The 14017-nt window shown below is 46.3% G+C and overlaps 1 protein-coding gene across 3 annotated transcripts in view; it reads right to left on the bottom strand.

Annotated features, from left to right (window-relative positions):
* REXO1 (RNA exonuclease 1 homolog) overlaps positions 1-14017 on the bottom strand; it is a 42398-nt gene that overhangs the window by 11200 nt on the left and 17181 nt on the right. For all 3 annotated transcript variants that reach the window (XM_065659019.1, XM_065659020.1, XM_065659021.1), the window contains exons 3-10: positions 11625-11726; positions 8754-8955; positions 7926-8089; positions 5943-6080; positions 4898-5021; positions 3697-3810; positions 2113-2250; positions 216-329 (exon numbers count right to left, since the gene is read on the bottom strand). In XM_065659019.1, coding sequence (XP_065515091.1) covers positions 216-329; positions 2113-2250; positions 3697-3810; positions 4898-5021; positions 5943-6080; positions 7926-8089; positions 8754-8955; positions 11625-11726 — 1096 coding nt within the window. The remainder of the gene's footprint in view (positions 1-215; positions 330-2112; positions 2251-3696; positions 3811-4897; positions 5022-5942; positions 6081-7925; positions 8090-8753; positions 8956-11624; positions 11727-14017) is intronic.

The following is a 14017-nucleotide window of genomic DNA, read 5'->3' as shown; positions in this document are numbered from 1 at the left end:
GTACCACTACATCCCAGCAGCTTTGCAAGGCTATTTCAGCAGCGGCAGAGCCACCCAGTGACAAAACTCGGAACTGTCACCACCTGGCAGCATGACAAGCCACAAAATACTCCAAAGCAACCCAACTCCGAGGCAGCATGTGCTCGAGGAAGACTGTTTGGAGCTGGAGCAGAGCTAGCATGTAACTAGGCCCTCTCTGAAGGGCTTTGCTATACCTCTCTGCTTGCGTAGCCTTCCCCAGTGATGGACACACTCCTCTTTGCGAATGCAGGTTCCAGATGCTGAGACCATGTACTCGGTGCCACAGCGACAACAAATCCTGCAGGAGGCTTTAAGAGCAGAGAGAAGCAAGAGTCAGGTCACTAGAAATCCTTCACCTGTTTAACTTGGTCAAAGCAGAAGCAAATCGGAATCACTGAAGTCCTAAATACTAGTGAAACAACTCTTCCTGTTAAAAAGGGTTCCAAACGTTGTTCCCAACTCCCACAAAGACACAACAATCCCCCTAAAACTGCAGTCCTGTAGCATTTGCCCTCCCAAATGCTTCTCACAGACCCCCTGCAGTTTTTGGTGTGTAATATCAGCTTCAACAGAGTTCACATCAGCATTTGCTGCATTATTTCTCCATCCACAGCAAATTACGTTGTACTCCAACACAGTTATTTTAAGGAACAGGATAAATAAGTCATTCTTTGGACATGGGAGCTAATGAAGCCTGGTTTCCAGGGGATCTGTGCCTTGTCACTTCCAAATGACACTCTAGCTCTTCCTGGGCATAGCTTTTCTGTAAGGATTCTCCAGCATCTAAACCCAGGAATGCCTGCTCCACCAAGGGGGCAGTTACAGACTTCTCCCTCCTGTCATCTGTGCTTGTATTGCCCACAATTCAGAGATGAGAGATACAAAAAGGCCATAGAAAAAGGGTTGACTGATTTCTGCAGTTCCCTGAGTGTGGCCATTTAAGCTGCTAGCACATTCCCAGCTCTCCATAACACAGGTCTAGCTCATTTTTGTCCACTGACCATGGCCACAGCATTAACAGACCAGCAGTAGCTACTAAGGACAAATTCAAAGATCCTGCAACATCTGCAGGACTCTACAGAAACCAAACCAGGAATATAATCTCAGAAGCCTCTGAAGGAGCTGGCTGGTTCACTGGAGAAACGGGCTCTGACAAATACAGTACTTGACAGCGTTAATGCAAGAGAGCTTTCATACAGGTTGCTTCAGCAACAACAGGACAAATGTAGACACAAGGTGTTAACACGGATGAGCACTTGACGCACTTCAGCAAGGTCTCTCCAAAGAGATGCTCAGAGGAGTGTGGCAATGCACCTCAAAATACAGCCCTAGTATGTGTTTTATCCCTACTGTACCACAGCCTGCTCCAATCAGTCTGAGAAGCATAAATCCTGCTGCAGGAGTTCAGTAGGCTCAGACAGAGGAAGACCCTTTCCTATCCTGAGGAAACCTGGGGGGATCATTTTATCCTGCTGCAAAAAGGGGTTTCGGGGACTACTTGGCCCAGTGCTGTCATGAGGTCAAGCAGAAACCTATGCAAGGCAAACCAGCAAGACATGAGGCACAACCAGCTTGGCCCACATCCCACTCTATCATTGTGCATAGAGACACACAAAAATCCTTCCCCTGCAAGAGGGGAGCATCATCAGATGCTGAGAAGGAGCCTCTCTCCGACCACTTCCATTGCAAAAGCAGCAGGCAGCCTCCAAGACAGCGCAATGAAGGCAGCTTGTCCAGGGAGGCAACCTGACCAATTCATGTTCTTTGGCAACAACCAGAAACCTCCCTCAGCCTCACAGCCCCACGGGCCACAAGCCATAAACCTTGTGTCAGAAATCATATCCTTGTGACAGGCAAGCTGAAGAAACTCATCCTCCAGAAACGCAGCAGATTCCTGCAGCCACACTCCTCTCCTCTGCCACAGGCTGGCCTACAGAGACAGAGGTCACAGCCAAGGAGCCCCATTACAACTGGAGCAAATGAGGACCATGAACATGCTTATGCAAAAAGAGCACTTGCAAGCAGGAGAGGCATCTCCAGTTGTGATGTATCTATCAAACCTGGCAGAATGAGAGAGCCAGCAGAGCTTACAGTCAGTTGTTTTCTTCTCCTCTGCAGTGAAGAGGACAGCACGGCCGGGCTTCTCTGGGTGAGGCATTGGGTAACCATTTTCCTTTAGCTGCTCTTCACTCATGAGATACTCCTTCAGTCGCCGGTACAAGGCAGCCCCTGCACACAAAGACAATGCTGAAGACACATCATTTAAGTAAGGGCTGTTTCTCTTCCTGGTGTTTGATCTATCAAGCCTCCTGGCAGGGGCTCCCGCTATTTTGAACTTGCTTCCTCTGCCTTTGTTCAGGATTGACAGGGAAATAGGTGTCAGGGCAGAATTTTTTAAGACCTGGTTACTGGTGCACTTTAACCCCTTCAACACCTAGCATTACATCTGGAAAACACAGCTGAAACCAAATTCCTCCAAGGGGCTTTTCTGTTACAGATGTGAGACTTTTCCACTTTACTGTTTTAAATGCTTTAACTGATAATATGGAATAGAGCCCAAAGAATCCCCCATCAAAAGCCACCCACAGCTAGCTAAAAACTTCATTATCAGAAGTTTTCTTCCTGTTGTTGAATTCATGCTGCTCATTTCATTTCACAGAACAATTATAACATCTTGCCCTCTGCTCAATATCTGTTCTTTCGCTGCTACGTTAAACCCTTCCAATATTGCTGTGCGCTCTTTGATGTTGCTTAGCTGAGCTATACAGGCCCTTTTAAGCTTTCTCCATGTCAATTCTTCCTGCTCCATGGCCTGCCTGCCTCTTCTCTGATCTCCTCAACTAGTTGCCTGCATCTCTTGGCAATCAAAATACCCATAACCGATTTGAACCAACAAGAATAATGCTTGTGGCACAGCCCTTTGGCTACAATATGACCTTACTATGACATTCATAAATGTGAAACTGAGCCCTGAAGAGCTGGAGGAGGTATTTGGAAGTTTGGCTTTTAATCTCAGAGGCACATTGTGAAGAACTGCTTCAGGGCAAGAAAGTTCAAGTAAAATCCAGACAGAAACAAGAGCCCAGGTCAGTAATACCCAAAACACATGAGGCAGCCCTGAGCAGTTACTGATGTTACATCAAAGCCATGCAGGCTACATCAGGGAACTTGCAGCCTGAAGCGGGGAAGCAAGAAGGTGCTGATCAGTGATGTGACATTCACTGACACTGCAGCACCACACAGCAATCAGGTAATGTTCCTAACACTGGCCTGCAGATAAATCATAGAATAATGAAATGGTTTAGGTTGTAATGGGCCTTAAAGCTCATCCAGTTCCAAGCCGCTGCCATGGACAGGGACCCCTTCCACTGGAGCAGCTTGCTCCAAGCCCCTGTGTCCAACCTGGCCTTAAGCACTGCCAGGGATGGGGCAGCCGCAGCTTCTCTGGGCACCCTGTGCCAGCGCCTCAGCACCCTCCCAGGGAAGAGCTTCTGCCTAAGAGCTCATCTCAGTCTCCCCTCTGGCAGGTTAAAGCCATTCCCCTTGGCCTGTCCCTGCAGGCCCTTGGCAAGTCACAGCACATCATGCATCAGCCAGATCCTGCTCTCTCCAGTCACAGTGTTACACCTTCAGCTATAATTTACAGGTTACAGCCTCACAGGAGCAGGGTCTTACCTGTTAAATCCTCTGCTCTCAAGCTCCCTGACCGGTTTAGAGTAAAGCTTGTCTTAGCAGCAAGCTTCCCTCCCAGCACAGCTTCATGGGACACCACTTTCTTGTTACTTGTCTCTGTAGTGAGAAGAGGGAAGCAGCAAAACAGGACAGAGATCAGATAACCAGCTAAGTGACTTAAGTCCTAGAGTTTGGGGCACTACACATCAGTAAAAGGACGGCAATTATCCTTTGCAACTCTTGCTCTGCTCCAGTAATTTGCATGTGTGTGGTGGTGGCTTGGCATTTTAATTCCAGCACGATGGGGAGCTTTCTCTTTGCACTGTCAGCTCACAGCAACTTCTTTTTAAGGGCAGCAAGGCTATTTTTACAGTTCCCCTTGGAACCTCTGGTAGCTCTACCTGCTTACTCTGCATAGAAGGCATCCTACTGACCAAAGGCAAGAGAGGACTAAGCACAAAAGCAACTCGACCTGGTCATGTGCTGCCTGGTGGCATCAGCCACCTGCAGAGAGCAGCTTTGTTGTCAGGTCCCTGCAGACCAGACTCCCATACTGAATCTTTCAACTTCTTTCAGACAAGAGCTTCAGAGCTCTAGAACATACTCAGCACATCAGATAATGGCAGAGAGGTGCTTTTTACTAATCATTAGCTGGCAGGCCTCTCCTAAAGGCCAGCCTCCCAAGTTCAGCAGCTCTGACTAATGGCCATGAAGGTAATGAAGACAGAGGGGAGAAAAGGGAAGAGACCAGGGGAAAAAAAAAAAATTCACAAGAACAGCACAAATTGATTGTTTAATGTACCCTCTCGAGAGCCAATAATGAAATGTCTTAACCCTCTTCGTTTCTCTCTTGAAGCTTAATGTGTGTAACAGATTTCTGCGGTGATGGACGAGTCTATCACTTTGAAGGCATCATGTGAAAGTTACTCCATTAGTGGGGCTTTTCATTTTAAAGAACTTGTGCTAAAAAAAAAATAATCCATGTGGCATTATCTCCATTTAGGTTCAGAGAGCCAACAAAGCATTGTAGGACTTGCCTCTTGAAGGCCCATTAAAGCTTGCCAGGCTATAAAAAGCTAACTGGAGTTGTTTGCCTTTCAGCATAATGCTTCTGAGAAATGGGTCTGTCTTTTCAACAAGTTTCTCTCGGTGGCTTCTAATCCAAGCAGGGCTCCGATTAGTAAACCACAAATGTGGTACGTACTGTTCGTACTGGTGGGGGAATTGGGCACCAGGCTTCGGAGCTTCTTTAAGGTGTTCACTGCCACATTCAGGTAGATGTTGCGGCTGGTGCTACGTTCGTAAGCCACCTTCTCTTCCGACAGGGCCTGCAAACAGTGCAATTCATTATTACACACTCTCTTCCCACTGCTGCTGCTGGACAACAAAAATGTCTGGCTCTTAAAATACAGAATCCAAGGATGATTCTGGGGCTTGCTTAGGTGACTAAGAGGAAAAAAATAACTGTATTTTAAGTAAAGTGCTAGAAGAAGCATTTTCATGTGAAACCATCCCTGACAGATTAACACAGCAGCTGTGGAAGTGCCAGGGGAAAGCCGTTTTCCCCACTTCAGTGGCAATGCAAAATCTTAACTGGCAAGAAAGGAAGTTTGACAAATAGTCACTCCTTGGATGCAACAGGAACATTCCCCTTAGAGAGCTGTGAAGGCAAAATCCCACGAAAGAAACCCTCATGGCATCTGCTTTGGTTACAAAACACAGCATACCATGTCCCATATTTACCCAACTAACATTAACAGCCAGTTTTCCAATAAAACAGATCACTTTCTCAACTCTGCTTTTGGAAACCCTACTATACTACTCTCTACTATTAGAAGGCTCCTTAAAAGCCTCCTTGAAAGTCTTCCTAAGCAGCAAGTTTTACCAATGACATCTATCTCACTTATCACTGCTGAACACTCAGATTCCAGGAGGTGTCTGCTGCTGTATCAGACCTAAAGGCCTTTTTGTCCAGCTTGACCATAACACACATTCCCCTACTAAACAGACTGTGAATGCTTTCTGAATGAAAGATGGGATTTCCTACTGGAACCCCCCCCTCCCCCCCCCGAAATTGCACTTCCTGTGATCCGCTCTGGAATTATTTAATGCCAGTCTTCTCTGCAGAACTGCATGTGGATAGCAGTTCTGTTGTGGGTTTGCTGCAATTTAGAAGGTTCTTAGCCAAGGCAGAGGAGGTTATTCACTGCTGAGGACTTGACTCATAAGCAGCAAGCATTTGTACAGACCTTATCAAATGCTTCCTGGGAGGAGGAGCAGAATTTCAGGCACTCATCAATGAAGAGATTCAGGTATCTTTGACGAATGTTTGTTGGGACTTTAGCACCAAATTCTGTGGGAATAACAGGCCTCTGTAAGCTGGTGCTCTAGAGATGAGACAGGGAGAGAGAAAGAGGCTATTCAGGGCTTAAGAAGTACATTGCTTTGAGACTGTCACGTTTCCTGGTCTGTTATTAATAGTGGCACAATTTCCTTTTTGAAAATCTGCCCAAAGCTAAGCATAACATGCATCATTTTTGGTACTAGAAACACCACTTGAAGCTTTTGTGCCACCTTCAGTATTTGAACTACTTCAGAAAACAACCATGTTTCATTACACAACTCATCCAGCAGCCAAAGACTCCCAGTGGCATTAGTCACAATACTACATTTACACACGCAAGCATTCCAGACCACAAAAATGCTGACGTTTGAATTAACAGGCTCAAGATTAGGATGGTACCAAGCACCACGCTTTGCAGACATGAACACACAACAGTTATGTGCACAACAGACATGATGTTCTTTTTGGTGCTCTGGCTGTGAAGAGAGAATGGGAGAACCACTCCTGCCAAGCTGGCAGCCAACTAAATCATCACACTTCCTGTAGGATTCTTGTAACTTTCCTGCACTGGGGTTTTCCTCTTTTGTTAATGCAAATCATGATGCTCCTGTAAAGATTTCCCCCTTAAACTGAACAACATGTTTTTTGGGCACAAAACCAGCACACTGGACCGAGTTACAACCCACCACTGCAGTTTGCCATTAAACATCAGTGTATTCCTCAAATCATACAATTTGCCTCTTTTCCAGAGAAGAAATTATATGTTCACCTCTAAAGCACCCAAATTGTTTTGTCAGTCTCCATCCCACCCAAGAGACATCCGTAAACGAAACCATTTGCTGCAATATGTAATAAAACCAGCTCCATTGAAGATATGAGCACATTCAAGGGGGTACAACTGGTTATTTCAATGGGTACTCTTCGTACTCATTTTCCTCATGAGACTTCCACTTTAACACACTGTTCACAGGGATTTTGTCCTTTTCATTATAAATATACATTCTCTCATATGACACCCTTGAAGCACCTCTGTAACACTGGTACATATTTTATCCTTTCAGTTGTTTATTTGTAATCAGCTTCAAGTTCTATGTTACTATGGTGGCTTTTTGGGTGGGGAAGGAAGTGACTTTTCCTTCCTAGAGAAATAAGCAGAGTTATGATATATCACACAAGATATCACCAATAAAGATATCTTTAAATCAAGCCCTGGCATTAACCAGGACATTCCTTGCCATCCATTCCAGCTAACAGCTGCTTATGCCATCACCTACTGCTACATGAGGAACTGTATTTGGAATTGTCTTAGTGAGTAACCTGTTCCCCAGTGCTCATGAGGAAAGGAGGGACTTCTGTGCTACGGAACCCAAAGCACCAGTACCCAAAAGCTAAGGCAGGTATTGATGGGGAAAAAGGAAAGATAAAAGAAGAGAGGTTTCCCCCCAAATATTAACAGCGGTATGAAGTTTAAATGATAACATTTTAACTATACAGGTCACTGCAGGCCATTATTCATAACCACCTTCCTTTGTACAGCCCACAAAGCCCAGGAAGGCCATTAATCCAGCCATGCCTTTTGAACACGAAAGGCTCCAAGTCTCTGACACAAACAGCTCCTCACCTAGGCACAGAGCACAACAGAAGGCTCAGGCTGAAGAGGAGTGATCAATATTCAAAGAGATCAGAGCAGCACTTAAGTATTTCTATCTTTTTAAGCTTCTGCCCCTCAAGTGTTTAATTTTTTATACAATGCTATTGAGGAAAACCACAGGAAGAAACAAACCCTTTTAATCAACCTAATCAAAACACTGCTCTTCAGAGAGCTAAGTTTGGAGCAGCTTGGTTAAACCTCAATGGGGAATGACCAGAGAGATTTCCAGTTTCTTACCTGTAAGGAGGGAACATGTGCTATCCTTTTCGGCACGATGGTGCTGGTGGTCTTTGAAGCCATCCCAGCTAAGGTGCAAGCCTTCAGAGAAAGGGTGGGTGCTTCAGAGTCATTGGAAGGTGTGACACTCCTGCCAGCAGCAGACGTCTTACTACTCACAAGGCCTGTAAGAAACAGAAAAGGTAAAATCCTGCCACTGGGCTTCAAGTAGCCAGAAGACACTTACTATAAAAGGCCCATGCTGCAAGCTGTGCTTTTTTCAAATGGAAGCCTCCAAAGGGATACAAATTGGGCAATTTTGCCACCTTCCAGGCAAGGATGAAGGAACCTTCTGCCAGGAAACGTGCTTCATTTCTGTTTGTTTTGGGGTAACTGAGTCAGCAGAGTTTAAAGAGGTAACCCTGTCAGCTATACTCACTAACTACCCATCACGTCACCTCTGAGTCCTTCCAACTACAAAGGGATACCAATGAGCATTAATTAGTACTTCCCTCCTGTTCGTGCCATCTCTGAAGGCTTAAATGGAAGAGCAAATGAGCAAACATGCTCCAAGGAAGAAACAGAAATAGAACAGGCTGAAGTGACAGAGGCTGGGTGAGACAGAGGAAGGAACGGGGCTGTATATCTAGTCTGCTGCTTTTCACGGGATGGACTATCTCAGGGTAAAGACTTTCCACTGGTCACTAACAGGACAGAGTCAAGCCATGGGCCAATGCTCCACATCTCCTGATAGTTTCACATCTGCTCAGGAGAAATTTAAACAGAAGTCAGTGTCTTTTAGCAGGCGAGAGGACAGGACAGAGATCACAGATAACGCTGCTGGCTTACTTTGTTTGGCCGCTGCGGGGAGGACTACATTTGGCACATGAGCAATCCTCCTCTTTTCTCCTGGCAAGGAAAGAGAGGCCTTTTGCACGGCCACAGCCAGCTGTGCTGCCTGCTGCTGCGCCAGCTGGATCCTCTGGTAACACACCTCCTGAGCCGTGGGGGGACGGTACGGCCGGATTACGGGCTTGTTCGGGACCTCGGCCTGCACAGACAGAAAGGTTTGAGAGGCAGCACACTCGCCTGCTCAGCCCCACCCTCTGGCTTCCATTCACCCAACAAAGATCTCTCTTCCTCAACTCCCCTCCATCAGCAAATACAGGCTTTTGAGAGAAGATCCCAACCATCTTCCAGAACATAGGCACTCACCAAAGACCATGACATTAATGATACACCCTCTGGCATGGCTTCCCAGCACTCTGGCATGTTCCTAAATTGGTAAGTGGTATTTGAACAGCTGGCTTAATGGCATGATGGTCCCCATCACTGTGCCTAACCCACTTAGAATCATAGAATCAGCCAGGTTGGAAAACACCTTGAAGATCATCAAGTCCAACCGTTGCCAGCATTGCCAAGGCCACCACTAATCCATGGCACTAAAAGGGCCTCATATGCCTGGTTTGGGAACGTTCCAAGGGATGATGACTCCAGCACTGCCCTGGGCAGCCTGTTCCAATACCTGAGCACCCTTTGGGGAAGGAACTGTTCCTAATCTCCAGCCTAAACCTCCCCTGGTGCAGCTTGAGGCCATTTCCTTGTGTCCTGGGAGAAGAGACCAATCCCACCTCCCTACAACTTCCTTTCAGGTTCTGGATGCTGTCCACACTCTCAGCTCTAGTCTCACACTAGAAAATGAACCTAGCTCCTTGCTGCCTACTGCACACTCCTTTAGTTTATATTGCAATGAAAAACCAACCAACTACTCTGCATTTCCCTCTGCTATGTGACACTTGAGTTTTCCAGTTCGCTCCCTCTTTTTGCCATGCTGAAGAGCCATCTACCCTCACCTTATAGCAGGTCCAAACCTCTTAGCAGCCTTGGTTCAGGGCTCTAGTTCCTGTAACTGCTCACATATATCTATTGATGGGATTAGAGCATTACATAAACTGAGCTCTGAACTTTCAACAGGCTCTGCCCCTGCCTGCTTCTGGAGGCATTTCACTGCTGTAAGCATTACCAGCACAAACAAGTCCCACATGCATTTTCTTTGATGTCCAAAATTAGGCTGCAGGAAAGGTGCCAAAAATTGTATCAGCAAAGAGAGAAGTTTTCTAGCAGAAGAGAAGCATCAGTGGTACAAACTTCTCCACATTACTTAATAACCTTTGAACTGTGAGAAACAGGTCTTCCTTCACAAAATCTCTTCTGAGAAGGGTGCGCTCGCACAGCCCATGTGTAACACGGTGTTTTGGAGACCACAAATTGAGGGCAAGCTGGCACCTCCTGCATTCCTTGTCTCTGATGCTGACACCAGCTTCTGGATACCAAAGTGCATGCAGTCAGCCATTAAAGTGTAATTACAGACTTCTGAGCAGGACAGGACACTCATTTTCTGCCTCACCTTCAATTCCTTTGGCCCACCATTTCCCCCAGCAACTAAACTAGAACTCGCCTCCCTCCCCTTCTGCTTTGCTCAGTCCTGGAGCTATAAAACACAAGCACAGACAGAACAAGCATTTGACTTGGAGTGACACAGCAAAGCAGAAGCCTTAACTGTGCGTGTAAAAGCAGCAGTTCAGGTCTTACAGCACCTCCTGAGCAGAGCTGACATCAGCACCAGGCTGAGGTTATCCAGGGAACACAGGTCCCAGTGCGTGCTCACAGCAGCTGCTGCTGAGCACACCAGATCGGCTCTGTTTGCCCATGCAATGGCTGCACTGGGGCTCACATCTTTGGAAAGCATTTTGGGATCAGCTGTCACATTAAGAAAATGTATGGAAAGATTTGCACATGTCTAAAAGGCACCCATTTACAATAAATATTTGAGTTAACGAATTTCCAACCCATTTGCTTCAGCCTCTTATCTCTTCACTTGGGAAGAAAGGGCCCTTATCAAAACACATGAACTGGCTGAAGATATGTAGTTAAATAAAACACATTGTGTTGACCTCAGGGCTTCAAATTATTAAAAGAAACCTTTTCTAGGCAGGGAAGAAAGGGAGAACAATTAATTTGAACTCCCCAGCTCTAATCGGTGCGCAAGTCTCCACTCTTATCCTGCTAGAACATAAAGCTGACTAATCTGTACTCGGCACCTGGAGGGAAACACATTAAACCCTCAGAGAAAACATGAATTAAAATCCCAGTGGGAAAGAAATAAAGAAATCAGAATGTCTTCCTTGGCTTTTTCTTGTTATTTTTCACCTCTGTACTTCAGTATCTTCACAGTTGTGAAAGAAGAGTATCAAACAAGATACTGTTCGTATCTTGGCTGATTTAGAACAGACACAAGGTGTCATGTTTGAAACACATGACAAAATTCCTACAGCTATCTTTTAGGTCCACAAGACAAAGAAAAGTACCAGCAGACCCAGACTGACCTTGTGTCCAGCTAGTTTTTACTTCAGTGATTGGATGAAGCTATACTAGAGAAAAATGAAGCTCTCAGTCCATCTCAATGTGTGGCAAGACGCAGAACTCTTCCATAGCTTACCCTTGGGTTTATGGAAGTTATCACAGTTTTGCTGCTATGTGTAACATGCCTAACCATCCTTTTCAGAAATCAGAAAGGGGAGGGAAGAAAACTGACACAGATGGATTCCAGCACTAACACTACTGCTTGAACCTGGGCTGCATTGTTTGCCAGTATTGTAACAGGACAGAAAATCCTCACTTTCCAGAATCTAAACTTTTGCTTCTGAAAGTTTCACTTACATTTCCTTGTTTGACAAGATGAGAGATCCTCCTTTTCTGGCCAGGAAACAAGGTAGTTAAATTGTCTTCTGTCTTTTCTTCATTTCCTTCCTCTTTGGATGGCTGGAAAACAAAAGAACAAGCTTCCAAAACCGAGTAGATTTGAAGATCCCTCTCAACAAGGAGATCAGAAATTTCTCCTTTTGGGTTAACAGAAAGTCCTTGCAGGTGCCAGGTGAGAACATGTGGTCAGCTGCTGAACGACTAAACCAAACCTTGTGGTGAACCCAAGAGCCACCAATGAAGCCAACAAGCAGCAGCAGCACAGCTCTCCTCCCAGCAGTCGCTTCACAAGCTGTGCACTGGAGTAGCGCTGGCACGATTCACAACAGTCCCTACCTGCCAGAGACTCGAACAGCTTTCTGCCAGCCACTCACACCTCACCTTTCGTGGCATCTTAAAATCCAGGGGGGTTTGGGTTTATTTCTGAGAGATCTTAGGAGCTGACTCATTCCTACCCTTGTACAGCGTGCTGCCAAAGCAGGTCTTGAAAAAACCTGCTCACCACCAAACCATGGTGCCCACACTCCATGTTTAGGGAAATGTTTCCCTGCAGTTTCATCTACAGCCCTATCTGCAGAACGACTGTGGTGACAAAGCCCCAGGTCACACACTTGTATGGCCAGAAACCCAGGGGGAAGTAACAGCCCCTCTCCAAGTAAAGATGCTTCTTCAGCAAACATCTCAGGCTTGCTGGGAGGTGCCCAGAGAAGCTGCGGCTACCCCATCCCTGGCAGTGCTCAAGGCCAGGTTGGACACAGGGGCTGCGAGCAAGCTGCTCCAGTGGAAGGGGTCCCTGCTCATGGCAGGGGGCTGGATGTTAAAGGCTTTTGGGACAGACTTTAAAGGCTTTGAATTTGATTCCACTGTTCATTCATATAAAACACACTTTCTAGAGTCACACAATCAACTGCCCAGCTCTGCCAAGGCCACCACCAATCCATGTCACCGAGCACCTTGTCTACACGATTTGGGAACACTTGCAGGGATGGTGACTCCACCACTGCCCTGTTCCAATGCCTGACCACCCTTTGGGGAAGGAACTGTTCCTAATCTCCAGCCTAAACCTCCCCTGGTGCAGTTTGAGGCCGCTTCCTCTTGTCCCATCTCTTGTTACTTGGGAGAAGAGACCAGCCCCTCCTGGCTCCATCCTCCTGTCAGGTAGTATTTGGCAAAACTCCAGCTGCTCTCCAGCCAATCCTGCCTTGGGTTTTCCAACACAACCCCTGGCAAAGCTCTGAGCAGAGACAACCCTGCCAACCTCTTAGAAATGCAGCAACAGAGCTGAGGGCTGGATGTGGGAATGAGCTCAGACTCCACTAAGGTTGAGCTTGTGTCCATCACCACTGAATCACTTCACTCTCTAGGAACTTGGACTGTTAATTCAGTTACGTCCCTAATAAACTCTCTCACGCAGTGATCCTTCCAGGTGGAAAAGTACCATGCTTCCTACACGTACCTTCCCTCTGGACGAGCATGTTGAGACCAAACAACACTGGCTCCATCTACAAAGTTATTCCACAAAGAGTGGAAAAAAAATCCCCTACCCACCACAAATAGAGGGAAGCAGGTACCTACTTACAAACACCCATCGCTCATACAAGGACCCCCTCCTCTGCAATGCATGTTCCTCCCTTTCCAAAACAGAAGGAATTATTCAGGGCAGGGATATAAGGTGAAGCACGTCAAAGGACACACACGGCTGCTGACAGCTCAACGCTGCAGCTCCATGCCAGCATTAACCATCTGCAGTGAGTGGCAGCCCCTGGTTCAGCACTTTCTGAATCCAGCCCATTTGGAAAGCTCTCAATGGATTAGGATTTCCCACTATAGATTAGGTGCCCTTAAGCTATTTTCACTTCACCTGGGCAATTTGGAGAAACAAAGCTAAAAATAAAGTGCTCTTTCCTACCTGGGAATTACACCAAACACTGAAGAAAGAACAGCTGAATTTTAATCAACTGAAATCAAGTAATGCGCAGTAGCTCAGAAGAAAATCATTCCACTGACCTGCTTCATAGTTTCTTCTAATAAAGCTTTCCATAGGAGTAGAAAAAGGGACTTTACTTGTCAGCAACACAGACTTCTCTCTGAACGTGTCAGGGCCATGACTGCAACAGAAGGTTCAGCAAAAAGCTTTGACAGTCCAGCTATCCTTTCCAAAAGTGCAGCTCTCCTCCCAGCACTGCAGATCCACACTTTGGCCTCCCCATACAGAAGGTCGTGAATGGAAAAATATTGCTCATGGCGCCTTCACTCACCCAGCTGACAAAAGCCTGAAACCAGCACTCATTTCTGATGCTGATTGTACAATAAAAGTCCACAATCAATCATGTCAGGAGAAACTGCTTTTC

The sequence above is a fragment of the Lathamus discolor genome, chromosome 21, assembly GCF_037157495.1.
Source record: "Lathamus discolor isolate bLatDis1 chromosome 21, bLatDis1.hap1, whole genome shotgun sequence".
Lineage (NCBI taxonomy): Eukaryota > Metazoa > Chordata > Aves > Psittaciformes > Psittacidae > Lathamus > Lathamus discolor.
Note: the sequence above shows the minus strand (reverse complement) of the source record. Positions and strands in the feature narration are given on the sequence as shown.